Below are 15,588 nucleotides of genomic sequence, written 5' to 3' on the forward strand. Positions count from 1 at the left end.
CATTCAGTGGACATAATAGGCATACCAAATGCACTGCAGAGTAAAGCACTTGATTAACTTTTCATTCAATTTTTTTTTAAGGCACTGCAAAGCACTATGCCGATTGGCAAGTATGGTCGCCATACAGTCACCGGGGAGGGAGTTATACAGCACTAGCAATGTTTTTCTTAAAGAGCTAAGCGCAGTGAGAAAAGTCTATTTGCATTAGATTTGCACCAGCCTACTTCTCTCTCAGTGACATAAACTCTACCTTTGTGTGCCAAGGCTTGGGTGTTCATCCAGCATGTGGACTATGTACCTGTTCTGGAGCCTGGTGAATGCTTACAACGTCTCTCCGCTGCTCCCAACTGCAAGAGAAGTGTAACTGGCATCTCGCCCGCTCACACACAGAAAGAAAAAAGGGAATGCACAATCCTTACCAAGCAAAGAGTTGGCCATATTGAAGCGATTCCAATTGTGAAGAGGTTCAGCACAAGATTAGCATAAAATAACAGGGAAAAGTCCAATAAAATTATTTACGAGAAATACTTCAAAAAATGTAAATGTGCCTTTTGTACTCGAAGGTAAAAATGTTATGGGCTTGAGACTCTTCTGAAAAGGATAGGGTGCGGGTGTCCTGTTATTAACAAGACTGGAGCCTGTGATGCTGAATGGTCATCTTAAGAGCAGGCTCCCACTGGAGTCCTCAAAAAACAAAAACACCTCCTACACTGAAAATAATTGTAAAAAAATGTTTGTATGAGATCAACAATTAAATGTGTGATCACTTAGGGCACTTTTTAGATGTAAACTAGTCCCTTTTGTATTGTAGAGGAGCAGTATGCTAAAGAAGAATATAAATAAAACAGCCAGAAGACTGTGAGACCTCAATGATACAGGGCAGGACAAACACAAGAATGGGCCATCCACTCAGATGCAGGGAATTCTGATGGAATTCAAAGCTGTTAAGTTAGGAACAAGGGTGTAATTAAATAATTTAGATCATTGATAAAAATGTAAAATAAAATAATAAATAAAATCTTTCTAAACTAAAACGTTGAACTAAGCTGACAAATATGCCAATCTTCTTATAGGAAAGCCTGTTAACATTCAAGTAGCAAGGTCTGTTCCATGTTGCCATTGCTTAAAGAACTGTATGTTAACGTATGCTTTGTGTGAAGCACCAATTGCAACTAACTTGTTTTTATTGTGCTTTTAGGGAAGCGATTTCTTCTGTCCTCTGCATATGTTGATCCTCTCAGATGGGAGGAAAGAGAAAAGGATCTTCATAATTTAGGTAGGTTCTAATGTTTGCTTTTCTGTACTAAAATATTAGATAATTGATTGAGGGGCACAGAATGAAAAAGACATTAGGAACGTGTGTTCTTTTTTGGGTGGTCAGATTTTCTCATCTATAAAAAATAGTTGTTGCAGTTATAATCATTTGCTCTATGTAGAAATGTAATCTGCTCTGTTCTGTATTACATGAGGAATGGGCAACTTTGGTAGCACTCTGGCATTGGGAAAGATGTTCAGCTGTCTCTTTTGCCTTGCTATGTAGAAAGTCATTCCAGCTTTAGGTTTTTCCCTGTGACCAGGCTGATGTTTGCTCTGGGTACAATCCCAGTAGACTTGAATTCTACATTTTGTCTTCCTGGTATCGACCTGGGGAATTTATTTTTCATGCTATAAGCGTTCTGAGGGATGCCTAGGTCTCATGGCTTTCTTAAGGTTGTTCTGGATTGCAACTGATTAAGACCTCTCCAGGAAAAGTGTAAGTTCCACTCTTCCTTTTCCTTGCTTCTCATTGCAACTGAGACCCTACAATTTCTTCCCTTGCTATTTTTTCCTTTTATGATTCCTTGGCGTTTATGATTGATTCAGACAAAGAGCAATTAACTCTCCAGACTGTCTGATCTGTCTAGGTCTGCCTTTCTTTTAGTTTTGAGATTCTCTGGTGATGAGTTAATTATTGTTTGGGAGATTGAAACACCACTTTGTCTCTACAACCCACATCAAGGTTTTGACCTTGCTTGAATTCTAAACATGGGACCCTTTCTCCTGGTAATCTTATCTGGACCCTCTTTTGGCTCAGCTGCCACTCCAGTATCCTTCAACCTACCTCATACCTGACAACTCCAAGTAGAACTGGCCAAGTTCTGTTTTCAGGAGTTGTCAGAACCCTTTTCAGAGGATCACACACGGGGTACTGGGCCTAACCTTGGGTTCTGAGCAACTGGACCAAGTACCCTTTCTGTGCTTGACTCTCAGTGGTAGCTGTAGACGAGAAGTCAAAGACTCCTTTGGGTGGGTGGGTGAGTGTAGATACAGGTTAGTGAACACAACTCATAACCAAAAGAGTGCACAGCAATGTCAATAAATCAGCATCCAGTCAAATACTTATTTTCAGATTAAAAAGAAGCATTTTATTTCTAGTTCTACATATTCAAAGAAGTATTACCACATTCATAAGCAATTACAATATCCCCCTTGAGGTCGGGGCTCTAGTGTGTCGCTGGTGTATCCCTGTCCCACCCACTCCTTGTGATGTGGTCAGGGTTATTCCCAATTTGCTGATGGCTGCATCCAGGGAATGCTCACTAGTAGGCCATTCTCTCAATAGTCCACTCTATTAGAAAGTAGTCAAAAGTGTCTTTGGTGCCGCAGCATTTTTAGCAGCTATTTTAAGTCTTACTCGCTCCAACAGTGAGGAAACGTTCAGCATGTTAGCGGGCGACCCAAACGTGATGCTTCAGTCGTGCTCAGTCGAGTTGGTCTGCATGCAGATGCAGGCTCTCCATGAGCTTCCGCGGCCGGCCCCAGCAGTGCACAGGTGCTATGGTACTTCCTCTTACACAATAAGTTAAGTGCTCCTCAGTAGAGGAGGGTTGACCCTGGCATTCCTGACCTGTTCCCTTTGATGTGGTAATGCACTCATGGTGTCCTCCTCGGTCCACGGGGCAGGTCAGGGGCAATCCCTGTTGTTTAGCTGAGGCCACGGGTCAATGTTCATTTCTTGAATGGCGGCCCTAACTTGGTACTGGCAGGCCCTCCACGCATACAGGGTTGCTGCAACACCTTCGAACAAATCGTTGGTCTTCACGGCTTTGCAGTCAATGCCATTGTGGCTCCTTCTGGCACACAGAATTACCACTAAAACACCACACAGTTCTTGGCACTTGTCTGCAGCAATGACTTCCACGCTAGCCCCTCCTAGCATATAGGTCACCACAGCAGTACAGTGCAGGCTTCACTCTTCCCGCACAGCACTCAGCTCATGGCTATTTTCATGGCGGACCTCTTCTGGGATATGGGGGTCGCCAAACTAAATCTGCACACAGGCAGTGACCCATTAGGTGCAGCCGTAGTCTCCTCACACCTTGCACAGGGAACCCTCTTGCCAGGGCTCCCCACTAGAACGTGCTCCCTCAAATACTCTTCTCTTCCTCAAAGGGCACACTGGTCTTGACAAGCAGGCAGGCACTGGTGCTCAAGGCTCCAGAGAAGTTCCTGGTTTCCCTGAGTGATGTTCCCTTTCCCTGCAGGCCTTGCCCCCCCTCAGTCCTGGTCACACGCAGGATTTTTGCAGAGCTTTCCCTCCTCACATAGGCTGATGACAGATTTTGGGGTCTCAACCTCCCCTTTTTATAGCCTATTTCCAGACACCAAATGTGATCTTTTGAGCGGTACACTTCTCCTCTTTCTCCCTTCCTCTTGAAAGACTGTCTGTCACAGCAGGAGACTGTAATAGCGGATAGTCCCACAACACACGCCATGGGTGGGACTTGAGTTCACACTCTAGACACAGTGCTATGCAGATTATTATCAGGCTTCCAGTCCTACTCTTTATGATTCCTTTATCAGCCCCATGGCCTTCCTGAGATATGTCCAGGGTCCTTCCTTGTGATCACCCACTGAATCAGAGAGCAGTCTTTAAACTGTATAGGGGGAGTCTTTCTCTTCCTTTTCCAGTGTGTCCCACCCACCTCACAGGAATGGAACAATACACAATTCTGTCTGTGGGCAATTCCTCTTCTTCTTATGTCTTCACCATGCAGGTCTGGGTTTTCCAAAACAGAAGCCGGTGTCCTCCATATGATATACTATTACAAGCAATGTTGCACTAGTGTACATACACAGCACACACAGTGTCCAGTCTAGTTATTGTGCCACCCCAGGCGCACATACATCGGCACACACATTCTCTCTGCATGCACTGATTAGTACTGTAGCGCATGCATTCACCATGCTCGCTGCACAACACGTCAGCCTCCATGTATTGTACTTCTCGCAAGCGCATACTTTCACTGTGCACGCACTATACAACACTACAACTCTCATCTAATACATTCCTCTTCTGTATACATACACCCACAAACCATGCATGCACTGCACAATTCCAGCACTGTAACCTTCCCAGAAACACATACATCCAACGCAGAGTCTCCACTCCTTCACTGTGCAGCACTTTACCTCCAATTGATGTGGGCCAAGGGCAAGTTAAGCACACAACATCAGAAGTTAATAAAGGTCAGTGAAACTGTAGGTCTCACTCCAGTTCATAGGCTAAAAAGGACTGGTTTACGCCTGCTGATTACTACATGGTATGCTGCCACCACCGTGCTGCTTAACTATTGGTGAAGGCAGTAGCCTTTCACCACTATGAGGGTAGTGCTTTGGGTCCCCCTCCTGGTGCAACAATACCCCAGTCCATGAGACAGGCCTATGTCATGGCGCACTCGCATTACCCATGTTTGCCTTTGACAACAAAAATCAGCATTAGGGTTTCAGACAACAGTACGGTTAGGCACTCTGGGCAGGGTTACAAGGCCATAACAATGCAGATTACTTTTCTATCCCAACAGGCATCCTCTTCTGAGTCTACATGATCTTCAGAGTTCTCTTCTTTGTACCTAAAATTTCAGATGACTGTGGTGTGGTAAGCCAAGAAGGGAGATAGATGTAAGCTTGGTTGGCTCTTCTGATAAAAATTCTAGATTTCAATATCATCTATATTACTTTCTGTATGATAGACATGTACATGGGAGATCATGAAATCCAGGTTCCGTTATGTACATTTGGCTATTTTAACTATGATTCATTTTATTTTACTTTTTGTTTATTTGAAGCATGGGATTGTTGTGGATTTAATCACTTCTAGTCTTGACATGTTTTAGGAAGAAGACTATGAAAAGTCAGAGGACAAAGTACATTATCAGGAAGGACTTGATAGTCTCGGGAAGGGTTACTAATAAGTAAAAGCTGTATATCTCAAGTAAAAAGGGAATTGTTTTTTAAACATATTTGATCTTGTATATAGATAATAAGATGGAGAGGCAATTTAAAACAAGTTATACTATAAAGAGCAGCTCATAGAAAATCAAGCTTACAGTAGTCCGTTTAGTAGATGAGACAGTTGTCTCCACCAGTCCACAGAGTTTGTCATTTAATTGAAATAACAAATATAAGAGATGTTTCTATGTCTTTCCATTTACTGCTGCCTCTCCAAATAGTCTTCTCAAATTGAAACATTTTTATATGAAATCCTTTCTTCTCCTGGCATTGAGGTGGGAGATTTGAGTTAATTTAGATTTAGAGCAGTAGAAGAAGCTGAAGGTTAAACTACCTCCGGTATAGTGTAAAGGATAGCTTGCTAAATACTCAAGTGCTGGACAGACAATCATGGGGTGGATGAGGAACTATCTTCGCTATATGGATTACACAAAGATGATGCATGTGGATCCATTTTGCACCCCTAAACAAATAACGTATTACCTTTTAATTAAAACAGTACTTAAAAGCATAATTCTTATATGTACATCCTGAAGCTAGGGGAAGTTTATGAGGCAGATCAAAGTCTTACTCTAAATTAACTTTCTTATTCTCAATTATGAATGGATGTTCCCCAGTATAATATCCCAAAGTGAGATTTCATTCAATATGAGCCAACTTTTGTTGAATTCATCAACACTTCTCCATGTATTTAGAGTGATTTCGATTTCGACACAACAGCTTGAATAGTCAAAAAATCTCACTTTATTGGGCGATGTCTATTTCAAAACAATTAATAACTTTATCTGGATCTATCCTGGTTTAAAACAGGTAAACCTATATCTAAGTTGTTGAGCACAGCCATAAATCTTTCGGGAACCTTGGGAGACCCACAAATCATGTCAAACTGTCAAATATTTTTCTTCCTCTCATGTAATAGATTGCTTTATTTGTGACTTAGTCACTAGCATTCGTATTCAGGGGTGTGGAATTCCTGTCAGCCAATCTCAGAGGACATGTTTGAAGTCGAGGACAACAAGTTTGCATATTTATTATGTCCAATAGAGAAGTAGATCTAACTCCCCGAAACACAAACCCTTTGGCTGCCAGTTTACAGTCCACCAGAATGGATCTGTGAAAGAATATTGTCTGGCACTAAGACAAGGCCTGTATGTATAACAGTTGTTTAATCTTCTGTATATAATGAATGTAAAGCCTTCACTGTCAGGGCGAGCACACTAAAGAAATGCAGCGCATTTGCTTGCATTACTGAGAGTGGTTCCAGTATAAAAACATATATAAACATATATAAATTTGCCAAATTAACCACCTTGAACCCATTTATAATGCCCACAAAAATACTCCAAGGCCATATGCAAATATACGCGAATAAGCTTGAAAGTAATATTGGTAATTATTTGCTTTTAAAATAAAATGGAGCATAACATTGCCACTTGGAAATAAAGGTTTTGATACATTATTGAGCAATGTTTAATGCCATTTCTCTAAGGAATCATATAGTAAATCTTGTTTGGCATATGCCAATATTGAAAAAAGATTAATATTGCAGAATAGGTTCAAAAGTACTTTAGGCAACATGAAAATAAATTGAATTCTGATTCTTAGAGAAAGTCACAAAAGTGCACCTTCAAATATACATCCTTGCATTGGTGCAGATTTACAGTTCTCATGAATTCATAAGTGTTTACAGAAGCAGGCCTAGAAACCATACTCCTAGAAACTTATGAATTCCATTTTTGCATAAACTGATATAAACTCGTATAAATGCCCATAGACAAATCAGCCGAGTAATTGAAAATGTACCCTCTGTAAATACCCTTATTTCCCACCCTTCAAAAGTTTTGCTCCTGCTCTGGTCAGTAGTAAAATTTCAACCTTTTCAAGTGTGGGAGGAACTCGAAAGGAGTTGGTTAATATTCTAAACATGTTAGTTTGTTGGTGTGAACACTTATAGGGCACCCCATTCCAGGAACTTCTGCTTCCAGCACACTTCCAGCAACTGTATTTAGATTTGTGGAAAGGTGGCAAAATGAACACTTTGCTAGAATTAACCTCTGATATAATCTGACCTATAAAATAATCAGAATATCAGAGCTCTGATATAATGAGAACAGTCACCTCAACTGCATGGCACCAGAAGGGACACATGCAATTTTTAAATACACATAGATTTCTAAAGCAACCCATCCCTTGGACAAATAAATATCTTATAGATATTCACACCCTGGGTATTTATGCTTGTGGTCAGTTATGGCAGGAACATAGGCCGCTGAAGTAGTTAGTTGTTACACTCTCCTTTGGTGATTTTGTTACATTTGGAAATATTACTGAATTGTTATCAGAAATTATACAAGATAGAACTTGTGGTGTGAATGTATTCATGTGATAAACATTTGTCAATCGCTGTGCCAGAAATGTTCATTATTGTAAAAAATTGTAAGAGTCTGCTCATCTAAACAAAATGTGCTCCCTCATGCTTTCACTCCCCAAGGAGTCCACATTTTGACGACTTAGAATCAGCGCAAGTAGGCCAGGATACGCTTTTTGCTTTTATACATCGTTGATTATCTTCACCAAAGGCAGAAAAACCACAGGTCCCTGATCTCCATCAAGAAGAAATTCCTGCCGCTATATGTTCAATACACCATAACTGCTTAATGCTCTTAGTCGAGAGGCTGCCCTCCTAACAAAGTGCCTGATGATCCATACTGTCTTTGCAAGTGATAGGAAGTGCATGAATTAAAGAAGATGAGGATCAATAAACTGTGCATCAGATTTGTGCACATGTATCACTCAAACAGTTACATTTCCAACACTCAGCCCTCTTCACTTGAGCATGGCTGTTATGTTATGTTATGTTAAAAATTGCTTATATCGCACATGACTCGCCCCCTAAAGGGTTTCTCAGCATGTTAGCTCAGTAGTTGAAGCAAAGACCAAGTAACTGAATACTGTTAGAACCGTTTTGAGAAGTTTCCTAAAAGTAAAGTGATCGGTGCATCAACGAAGAACGACTAGAGAGTGCATTCCAGTAGAGAGGGGCCACATATGAAAAGGATCTGCCACCCTTCCAGATCCTACTTACCCTAGGGACCGTAAGCAACCTTTTTTTGCGAGTTTGCAGGTTTCTAATGGGGCTGTAGGGAAGAAGCCTAGAGAATAGATAACGCTGTCCCTTTCCAATTAGTGCCTTATGAGTAATATAACAGATTTTAAAAGTAATCCTACTGCGAACTGGTTGCCAATGAAGAGAACGAGTAGAGGAGTAGCTGATGTTCTTGCAGGCACATTACAAATAAGACGTGCTGCCACAGATTGGTCAACAAGGACTCATTTATGGAAGCAAACAAGGCGTTACCATAATCCAGACGGCTCATGATTAAAGCCTGAACAAATGTTTTCCTAGAGGAGGACAGAAGGAGAGGAAAAACCTGTCTCAACAGACAAAGTAGATGGAAGCAAAAACCCATAGTTTTCTGTACATGGTCTGCCATAGTGAGAAATGGATGCAAATGAACACCAAGATTCTTTAACACTGTGGTGGGGATAGGAGGGGTCCCAAGTACTAAAGGCCACCAACTCGGCCTCCACTAAGAAGCTGCCTTCCCAGATAGCATTATCTCAGTTTTACTTGAGTTGAGCTGGAGACAATTTACCGAATTCCAGTGAGTGATAACCCTAAGGCCAGCTCCGAAGAGTTCTTCCACTTTGGAAGGTTCGCCACCAAAAGACCGCAACAGTTGGGTATCATCAATGTACAAGTCTAACTTGGCCAAATGTGCTATATGAATGTTAAATAGAGTAGAACTTAGACACGTGCCCTGAGGGCCTCCCTTATCCAAGTGGACAGTATGTGATTTGAAAGAGCCTAACGTGATTGCGTTCTATTTGAAAGGAAGTCCTCCAGCCACTGTAGTGCTGGCCTGACTATGCTGCACTCCACCAGCCTTATATATCAGGCAGGAGTGTGCCACGCTGTCAAAAGCCGCGGATAGATCTAGTAGTACTAGCATGATAGGACAGTTGGTAGCGAATGCACTTCTGATATGATCCGTCACCCTTACTAAAGTAGTTTCCTTACTATGAAAATGACGGAAACCGGACTGCGAGGAATGCAAGAGCTGATTGAGTTGTAAATATTCCAAGAGCTGTTTGTTTATTAGGCCTTCCAATAACTTGCCCAATAATGGAAGTTGCAAGATCGGCCAATAGTTATTTAAGTCATCAGGAGGCATATTAGCTTTCTTCTGGATTGGAATCACTTGTGCTGCTTTCCAGGCTACTGGAATTTTTCTATTAATAACAGACACATTAAAAAGAGAAGCCACTTTTGGAGCTAGAATGTTAGCTAATGAGGATGTTATCTTTGGAGGGCATATATCTAAAGGGGAGTCTGATTTGGCTCATATGAGAGCCAAATGTATTTGTTCTTGAGAAAAAAGAGTGAACTGCTCCAAGCGGGAAGAACTAATAGGCATATCCTAAATTAACTTCAAAGGCTTGATTTCTTGTTCCATGGAGTCGGCAAGTTTGGAATAGATCTTATTTATTTTATCCTCAAAATGGGAAGCGAAAGAGTCACATAAAACTTGGCCATGATAGATCTTTTGAGTACAAGCTAGAGGCTTGGAAAAGGAATTAAGAATTTTATTTAGTTATTTGACTGAATTGCCATCAGAGTCAATTTGGTTCGCATAGAATAGCTTCCTAGCATTTTTTAGGTTACAGTGATATTTTGTCAACGCTGAGGGATACAGTTCCTTGCTCTCAGGTTCCTTGCATCGGCTCCAGCGCTGTTCCAGCTTTTTACAAGAAGCTCTTTCTTCTCATAGTGAAGAGGTAAACCAGGGTGTATCTCCATTTGAAAATGTTCTAATAGAGCGAGGTTGCAAAGGAGCTAACTTATCAAAGGCCAGAATTAGCACACAGTGGTAAGTGGCTAAACCTAATTCAATATCAGGCACATTTCCTAAAGTGGATGATAGATAGATATCCGCAAAGGAAAAAGGAGGAATTCTAGACCATTGTTTTGAAGCTTGGTTTCAATATGTTTGGCGCTGCTTGGCTTATGACATATGGAAAATTTAAAGAAGATGGCAGCATGATCTGACCATATTAACTGATATGGGGGGTCGCAAGTTAAAAAGGCGGAATTTGAAAAAGTCATAACTAAAGTATGACCCGTATTGTGAGAAGGGCCCAAAACTTTCTGAACCAGGCCAAGTGAGGCAATATCAGATATAAGCTGTGCTACCTCAAAATCGTGAAGATTTTCACTCGGATAGTTAAAAACCCCTAAAATGAAAAATTGTTGAGAAGCTAAAACATAAGAGGCAATTAATTCCATCAGTTTGTGACTAAATTGCTTTTTTGGGCCGGGTGGACAATAGATTAAAGCCCCATGGCCACAGACATTGGCTGAAAGTTCAAATCTAAAAAGACATATTTCTACCCAATCTGCCAAGAAAGAATCAATTAAAAATACCTTAACAGACTCCTTGAATATTATGGCAGTGCCACACCCCACTCTATCTTCTCTGTCTACTCTAATCATATGGTGATTGTCGAGGATTGCGGTGGCTGTAGCTGGTGTTGCATCAATGTTAAGCCAGAATTCCTGGGTTCAGGCCCAGGCATGCAGTGCACATCATTGCTCCAGTCCTGAACCTACAAGTTGAGAAATCTGAAGTATTGAAAACAACCACTTGATTGTGGCCTTTTCTCCCTTGAGAGAATTGATATTTGGGTGAATCAGAGCTTCAACTACTAACACATTTTCATCTTGCTTGCACTGTAGGTAACTTTTACAGGTTTTCCAGGAGAGTGGGCAGCTCAAGGTCAAAGTGGGTTCACCTGCTTCTGTCCAAGTCGTGCAGCACTCTGCAAAGCCCAGTCTAACCTCTGCTAGACATTTGTCACCCCCACATATTGTTGCTGCTGGCTCACACAGAAAATCTCAACCAAGGGTTTTCACGCTACTGCAATCCATTCCCTGCTCTCTATTTGTGAAGCAAACACCTCATTTGACTAATTCTGGATCCCCCATCTATCCTTTCTACTCAATGCTAAAGTGCTATATGACATTGTAGTCTCTTTGCTGATGCATGGAAACATTTTCAGCCTCTTCTGCACTTTAACAAGGTAGAAAGGACAATTAATCTTGGTTGAATAAAAGTTATTGTGTGGTGCAATTAATATGATCAGGCAACGAGAAGTTGATATGGGCATGAACTAAAATAATGTTTATAATTTACTTTGTTAAAGTTGACTTTCTCTCATTAACAAAAAAAACATTAAAGCACTGCTTTGTGAAGTTTTTTGAATAGTTACAGTAGGGGCTGAGAGGTTTGTGTATGTTTTCGTATGGTCCCACAAGTGCTAGATATCTCTGGACTTGAATGACACTCATTTATGCTAAGACACCTCCAGAGAAAAAGTGATTAGTGTGTGTGTCCATTGACTTGTGTGTGTGTGTGTATCATATAAGGAAAAAGTAGGTTTTCTTTGTTTTTGTGTGTAGTCACCATTTGCAACGCATCCCTCAACGCTTTTCCCCAAAAGCTCTCAAAACAGGCCAGACCCTCTCACTGTTAAATTAAATTGCATTAGATTATGAACACAGATGTGGTAGCAGTGGTACAAAAGAAATCGCTCCACCCTTATAGTGTACAATGTAATAACAGTACAAGTAATGTAAAGGATCCACGGGTGACAGCACTATGCTACCAACTACGTGCTGCAAGTTGGGAGAAATCTTCCATAAAAAGTAACAACAAAATACCACCCAGAGCAAGATCCTGTAATTCATCAAATCAAGCAGGTAGCACCAGTAAAATAAAGTCCAGACTTGCGACTCAGTGGACGAATATGCTTTTTAATCCAAGATGAACGAGCAGCCGACACGTGTTTCATCTGTAACGACTTTCAAGGCTATGGCACTGTAAGTTGATCGGGATGCAATAATGACAAAGCAAACAGGCTATAAATGTCCATGTAGTTCATAAATCATCAAATAATCCATTAGCCAAGTTACTAACTCCTGTTTGTTTTACAAATCAGACAAACATGTAAATTACACCAGGACAACAGTGTCGGTATTTTGAGACTAGAACAATGAGAGAACTTATCATGGTTTTTCCTTTATGGGTATTCCCATATAGTACTATTGTCCTGGTGTAACAGGAGTTAATAACTTTGTCCACTGAGTCCCAAGTCTGGACTTTATTTTACTGGTGCTACTTGCTTTGATGAATTACAGGATCTTGCTCTGGGTGTTATATTGTTGTTACTTAAATTGCATTAGACCCTGATGACCTCCCTAGCTACCAGTCTATTCGTCACCTAGCCTTCATCGGCAAGATCATAGAAAAAGCAATCTACTCTTAACTCCCAAGATTACATCAGTGCCATCCATCGCCATCTCCAGCGTCTCCAGTCTTGCTTCAGACTATACTACAGCACAGAGACGGCTTCTGTGTACATTGCTGACCACAGTCTTCTGACCACAGTTAAAGATGACCCATGCCTCTTGATATTGCTGGACCTCTCAACTGCCTTAGACACTATTGACCATCCCAGCCCCATCCACACCCTGAAGTCTTGATTCAGACTCACTGGTAACATCTTTCAATAGTTCATCCTCCTCCTTTTCCAACAGACCTCAGTTCAGTTACATGGGCACCTCCAGGTCTCAGAGGATTCCTTTTACTTGCAGATTCCCCAAGGGTTCCATCCTGTCCCCTGCCATCATCAACCTTTACTTGAAGGGACTTGGGGAGTCTACTCACTAATACCAACATCAAAAGGCATAATATGCAGATGATACACAACTCTACTCGTAAAAAAAAATGGCCTCATACCCACTTCCTTTACTGAATGAAGTGAAAGTTTGCTTAGATTGATTATCTGTATGACACTGAAGACAAAATTGTCATTTGGATAAGATACAGCAAAAGTATTTTGATGATTTGGAGTGGTACCGTCGATGAACTCCTCAGGTGCCATACCTTTTTGAATGAAATGGTCTTTTTGGATATTATACTGAATTTTAAGAATATGGAAAACATTCTTGATTGTCTTAGTTGCCTCTTGCGAGATTTTCATAATAGTTATATGTGTAATGATAGTAGGCTAACTGTCATTTAGAGAACGCGTAGTGTGGGACATAAGCTCTTTAGCCCTTTTTCAATGTTTGTTCAGGCCTTCAGAATGCCATTATGTAGATTTATATTTCTATGTGCATTGATGAGATTTATTATCTTTTTTGTTGCACTGTCTAGAGAACTAAGCGCAACGTGAAAGTCATATTTGAGAATCCCAGCAGGGGACAAAAGGGATATCAAAAGAAAAAATCTTTTATTTGAAGCAGAAGCAGTGAAATAGTGCAAATGAAGCAAGATAGAAAGGAGGAAGTGATGAGTGCTGTAACATTTGTACTACACATCCTGGGCCAGAAAGGGAAACAAGACATTGTCTTTTTTGAATGTGCTGTCTGTCTGTACTGGATGAGGGATGCCAAGTGAAATGTATGAGGAGTGGGGTGCTCGGAGGAAGGAGTGCTTTGTGTGGTTTGCAGAGGACACAGGGTCGTACTAATGAATCCACTGAGCTAGTTCCACCAGACAAACTATTTCTAATGGAAGTTTCTGCTGCTCTAGACGCTCCTACTTCTGCACCACTCCATCCTAATGATGACCTTTAGACCATAGTTCAACTATTTGTTTTACACCGAGCTTTTGTACTGTTTGGCCCATCAGGTGCTGTGCACAGATGATTGCGGGGACTGCAGTGTTTTGTTCTGCTTATCTTGCATTAGTTCCCTACCCTTGAATAATGTATACCTCACTTTTCTCCTACAGTATAGAATGCTGTCTCTAAATCATAAACCAGTGCTTTGCCTACTTAAATTTGTCTAGCTATGCAGAATCAGACTCAAGCCACCACTAAGATCTGAATGTTGATGTGGGAATGACGTGGAGCCCACCAGTCTCCTTTCCCATTGACAGTGCTAAAGACATCCAAGACTGTGCTCTGCACTGAGAGCTAAGAGGGTGGAAGGGGGATTGGGATATGAGAAAAGACACACAAGAGTTGCAATACAGTTTGTAGTCACACAGCTCCTTGGATGGCGGTCCTCTTGAATTTCATGCAGTCCCTTGCGAGTGACAGCTTTTTTATACAAAACAAAATGCAAGAGTGTTAATCTCTACCATTACATCAACTTAAAATACAGTTTTTTCAATTTACATGGATTTCACAGAAAATGGTATCATTCCACAGGAAGTGACATGTACACAAGTTTTACTGTAGCATCTGATGCACTTCGGTAAACATTCAACAAATCAGTGGCACAATCAGTTTATCTTGTTTGAGCCAATGAAATTGTCATGAGATTGTTCTTGTCCTGCTGTCCTCTAGTGTTTTCTAATGCCCCACAACCTGGGACACTGATCACAAACAAAGGTTCACAGCTGATCTGCATATAACACTGCAGAGGCCCAAGAAACAGTTGTTACAGTACAACTTTGATGAATTTGGTTCAGGAGACAGTACAGAGGCCCACAATCCAAACAAATAGCTATGTGGAGCTTGATATTATCACTAACTCGAGGCCTCTGAAGGCAGCACTAGTAGTGGTTGAGTAATTCCAAGGATACCAGTATAATCTTTGAGGTACCGCTACAGATGAAATTGCAAGTGCCTCAAACAGGGTAGATGTTCTTAACATGTGGTTTAAAGATAATCTTTACTGGGCAGCGAGGAACAGAGGTGAAGGGCTGAACCCCAGCAGTGGAACACATGTGAAGAACCGAGCCAAAGTAGAGGCTTCCTCTTATCAGGAAGGAGGCAAGCCAAGCTCTTCCTCACACCTTGGGTGTGGCTTTTATAGACTGCAGGATCTTCAGAACCTGCAGTAGATCCTTAAATACCACTGCTGTCTGCCACTCACATGGGGCATAGGTCATAGCTTTTAGGATGCCTGTCTGAGGACTGTATTGAATGTGCTGGTGATGGGGTGTAATAAGTGGACAGCATGCATGTGACAGAATCCTGGGCAGCATGACTCCTGTTACTCAGCATGGATGACATCTTCAGTGGCATTGGTTTGAGCCTAGGGTATAAGGGGTGGCTGTAGGAAAGTACCATCTTGCCTGGCATGTTACCCCCATTTTTACATGTATTTCAGTTTGTTTTTGCCTGTCTCACTGGGATCCTGCTAGCCAGGACCCCAGTGCTCATAGTTTGTGGCCTGAATGTGAATACATGTGTAGTGACAAACTGTGTCACTGAGGCTCTGCTAACCAGAACCTCAGTGCT

At 41.3% G+C, this 15,588-nt stretch overlaps 1 protein-coding gene across 1 annotated transcript in view; it reads left to right on the plus strand.

Moving 5' to 3' along the window:
* Window positions 1–15,588, plus strand: part of MRPS27 (mitochondrial ribosomal protein S27) — a 260,540-nt gene that overhangs the window by 46,035 nt on the left and 198,917 nt on the right. Inside the window, exon 2 of the mRNA XM_069224131.1 lies at window positions 1,199–1,276. Within this exon, the coding sequence (XP_069080232.1) occupies window positions 1,199–1,276 (78 nt within the window). The remainder of the gene's footprint in view (window positions 1–1,198; window positions 1,277–15,588) is intronic.

The sequence above is a fragment of the Pleurodeles waltl genome, chromosome 1_1 (genome assembly GCF_031143425.1).
Source record: "Pleurodeles waltl isolate 20211129_DDA chromosome 1_1, aPleWal1.hap1.20221129, whole genome shotgun sequence".
Lineage (NCBI taxonomy): Eukaryota > Metazoa > Chordata > Amphibia > Caudata > Salamandridae > Pleurodeles > Pleurodeles waltl.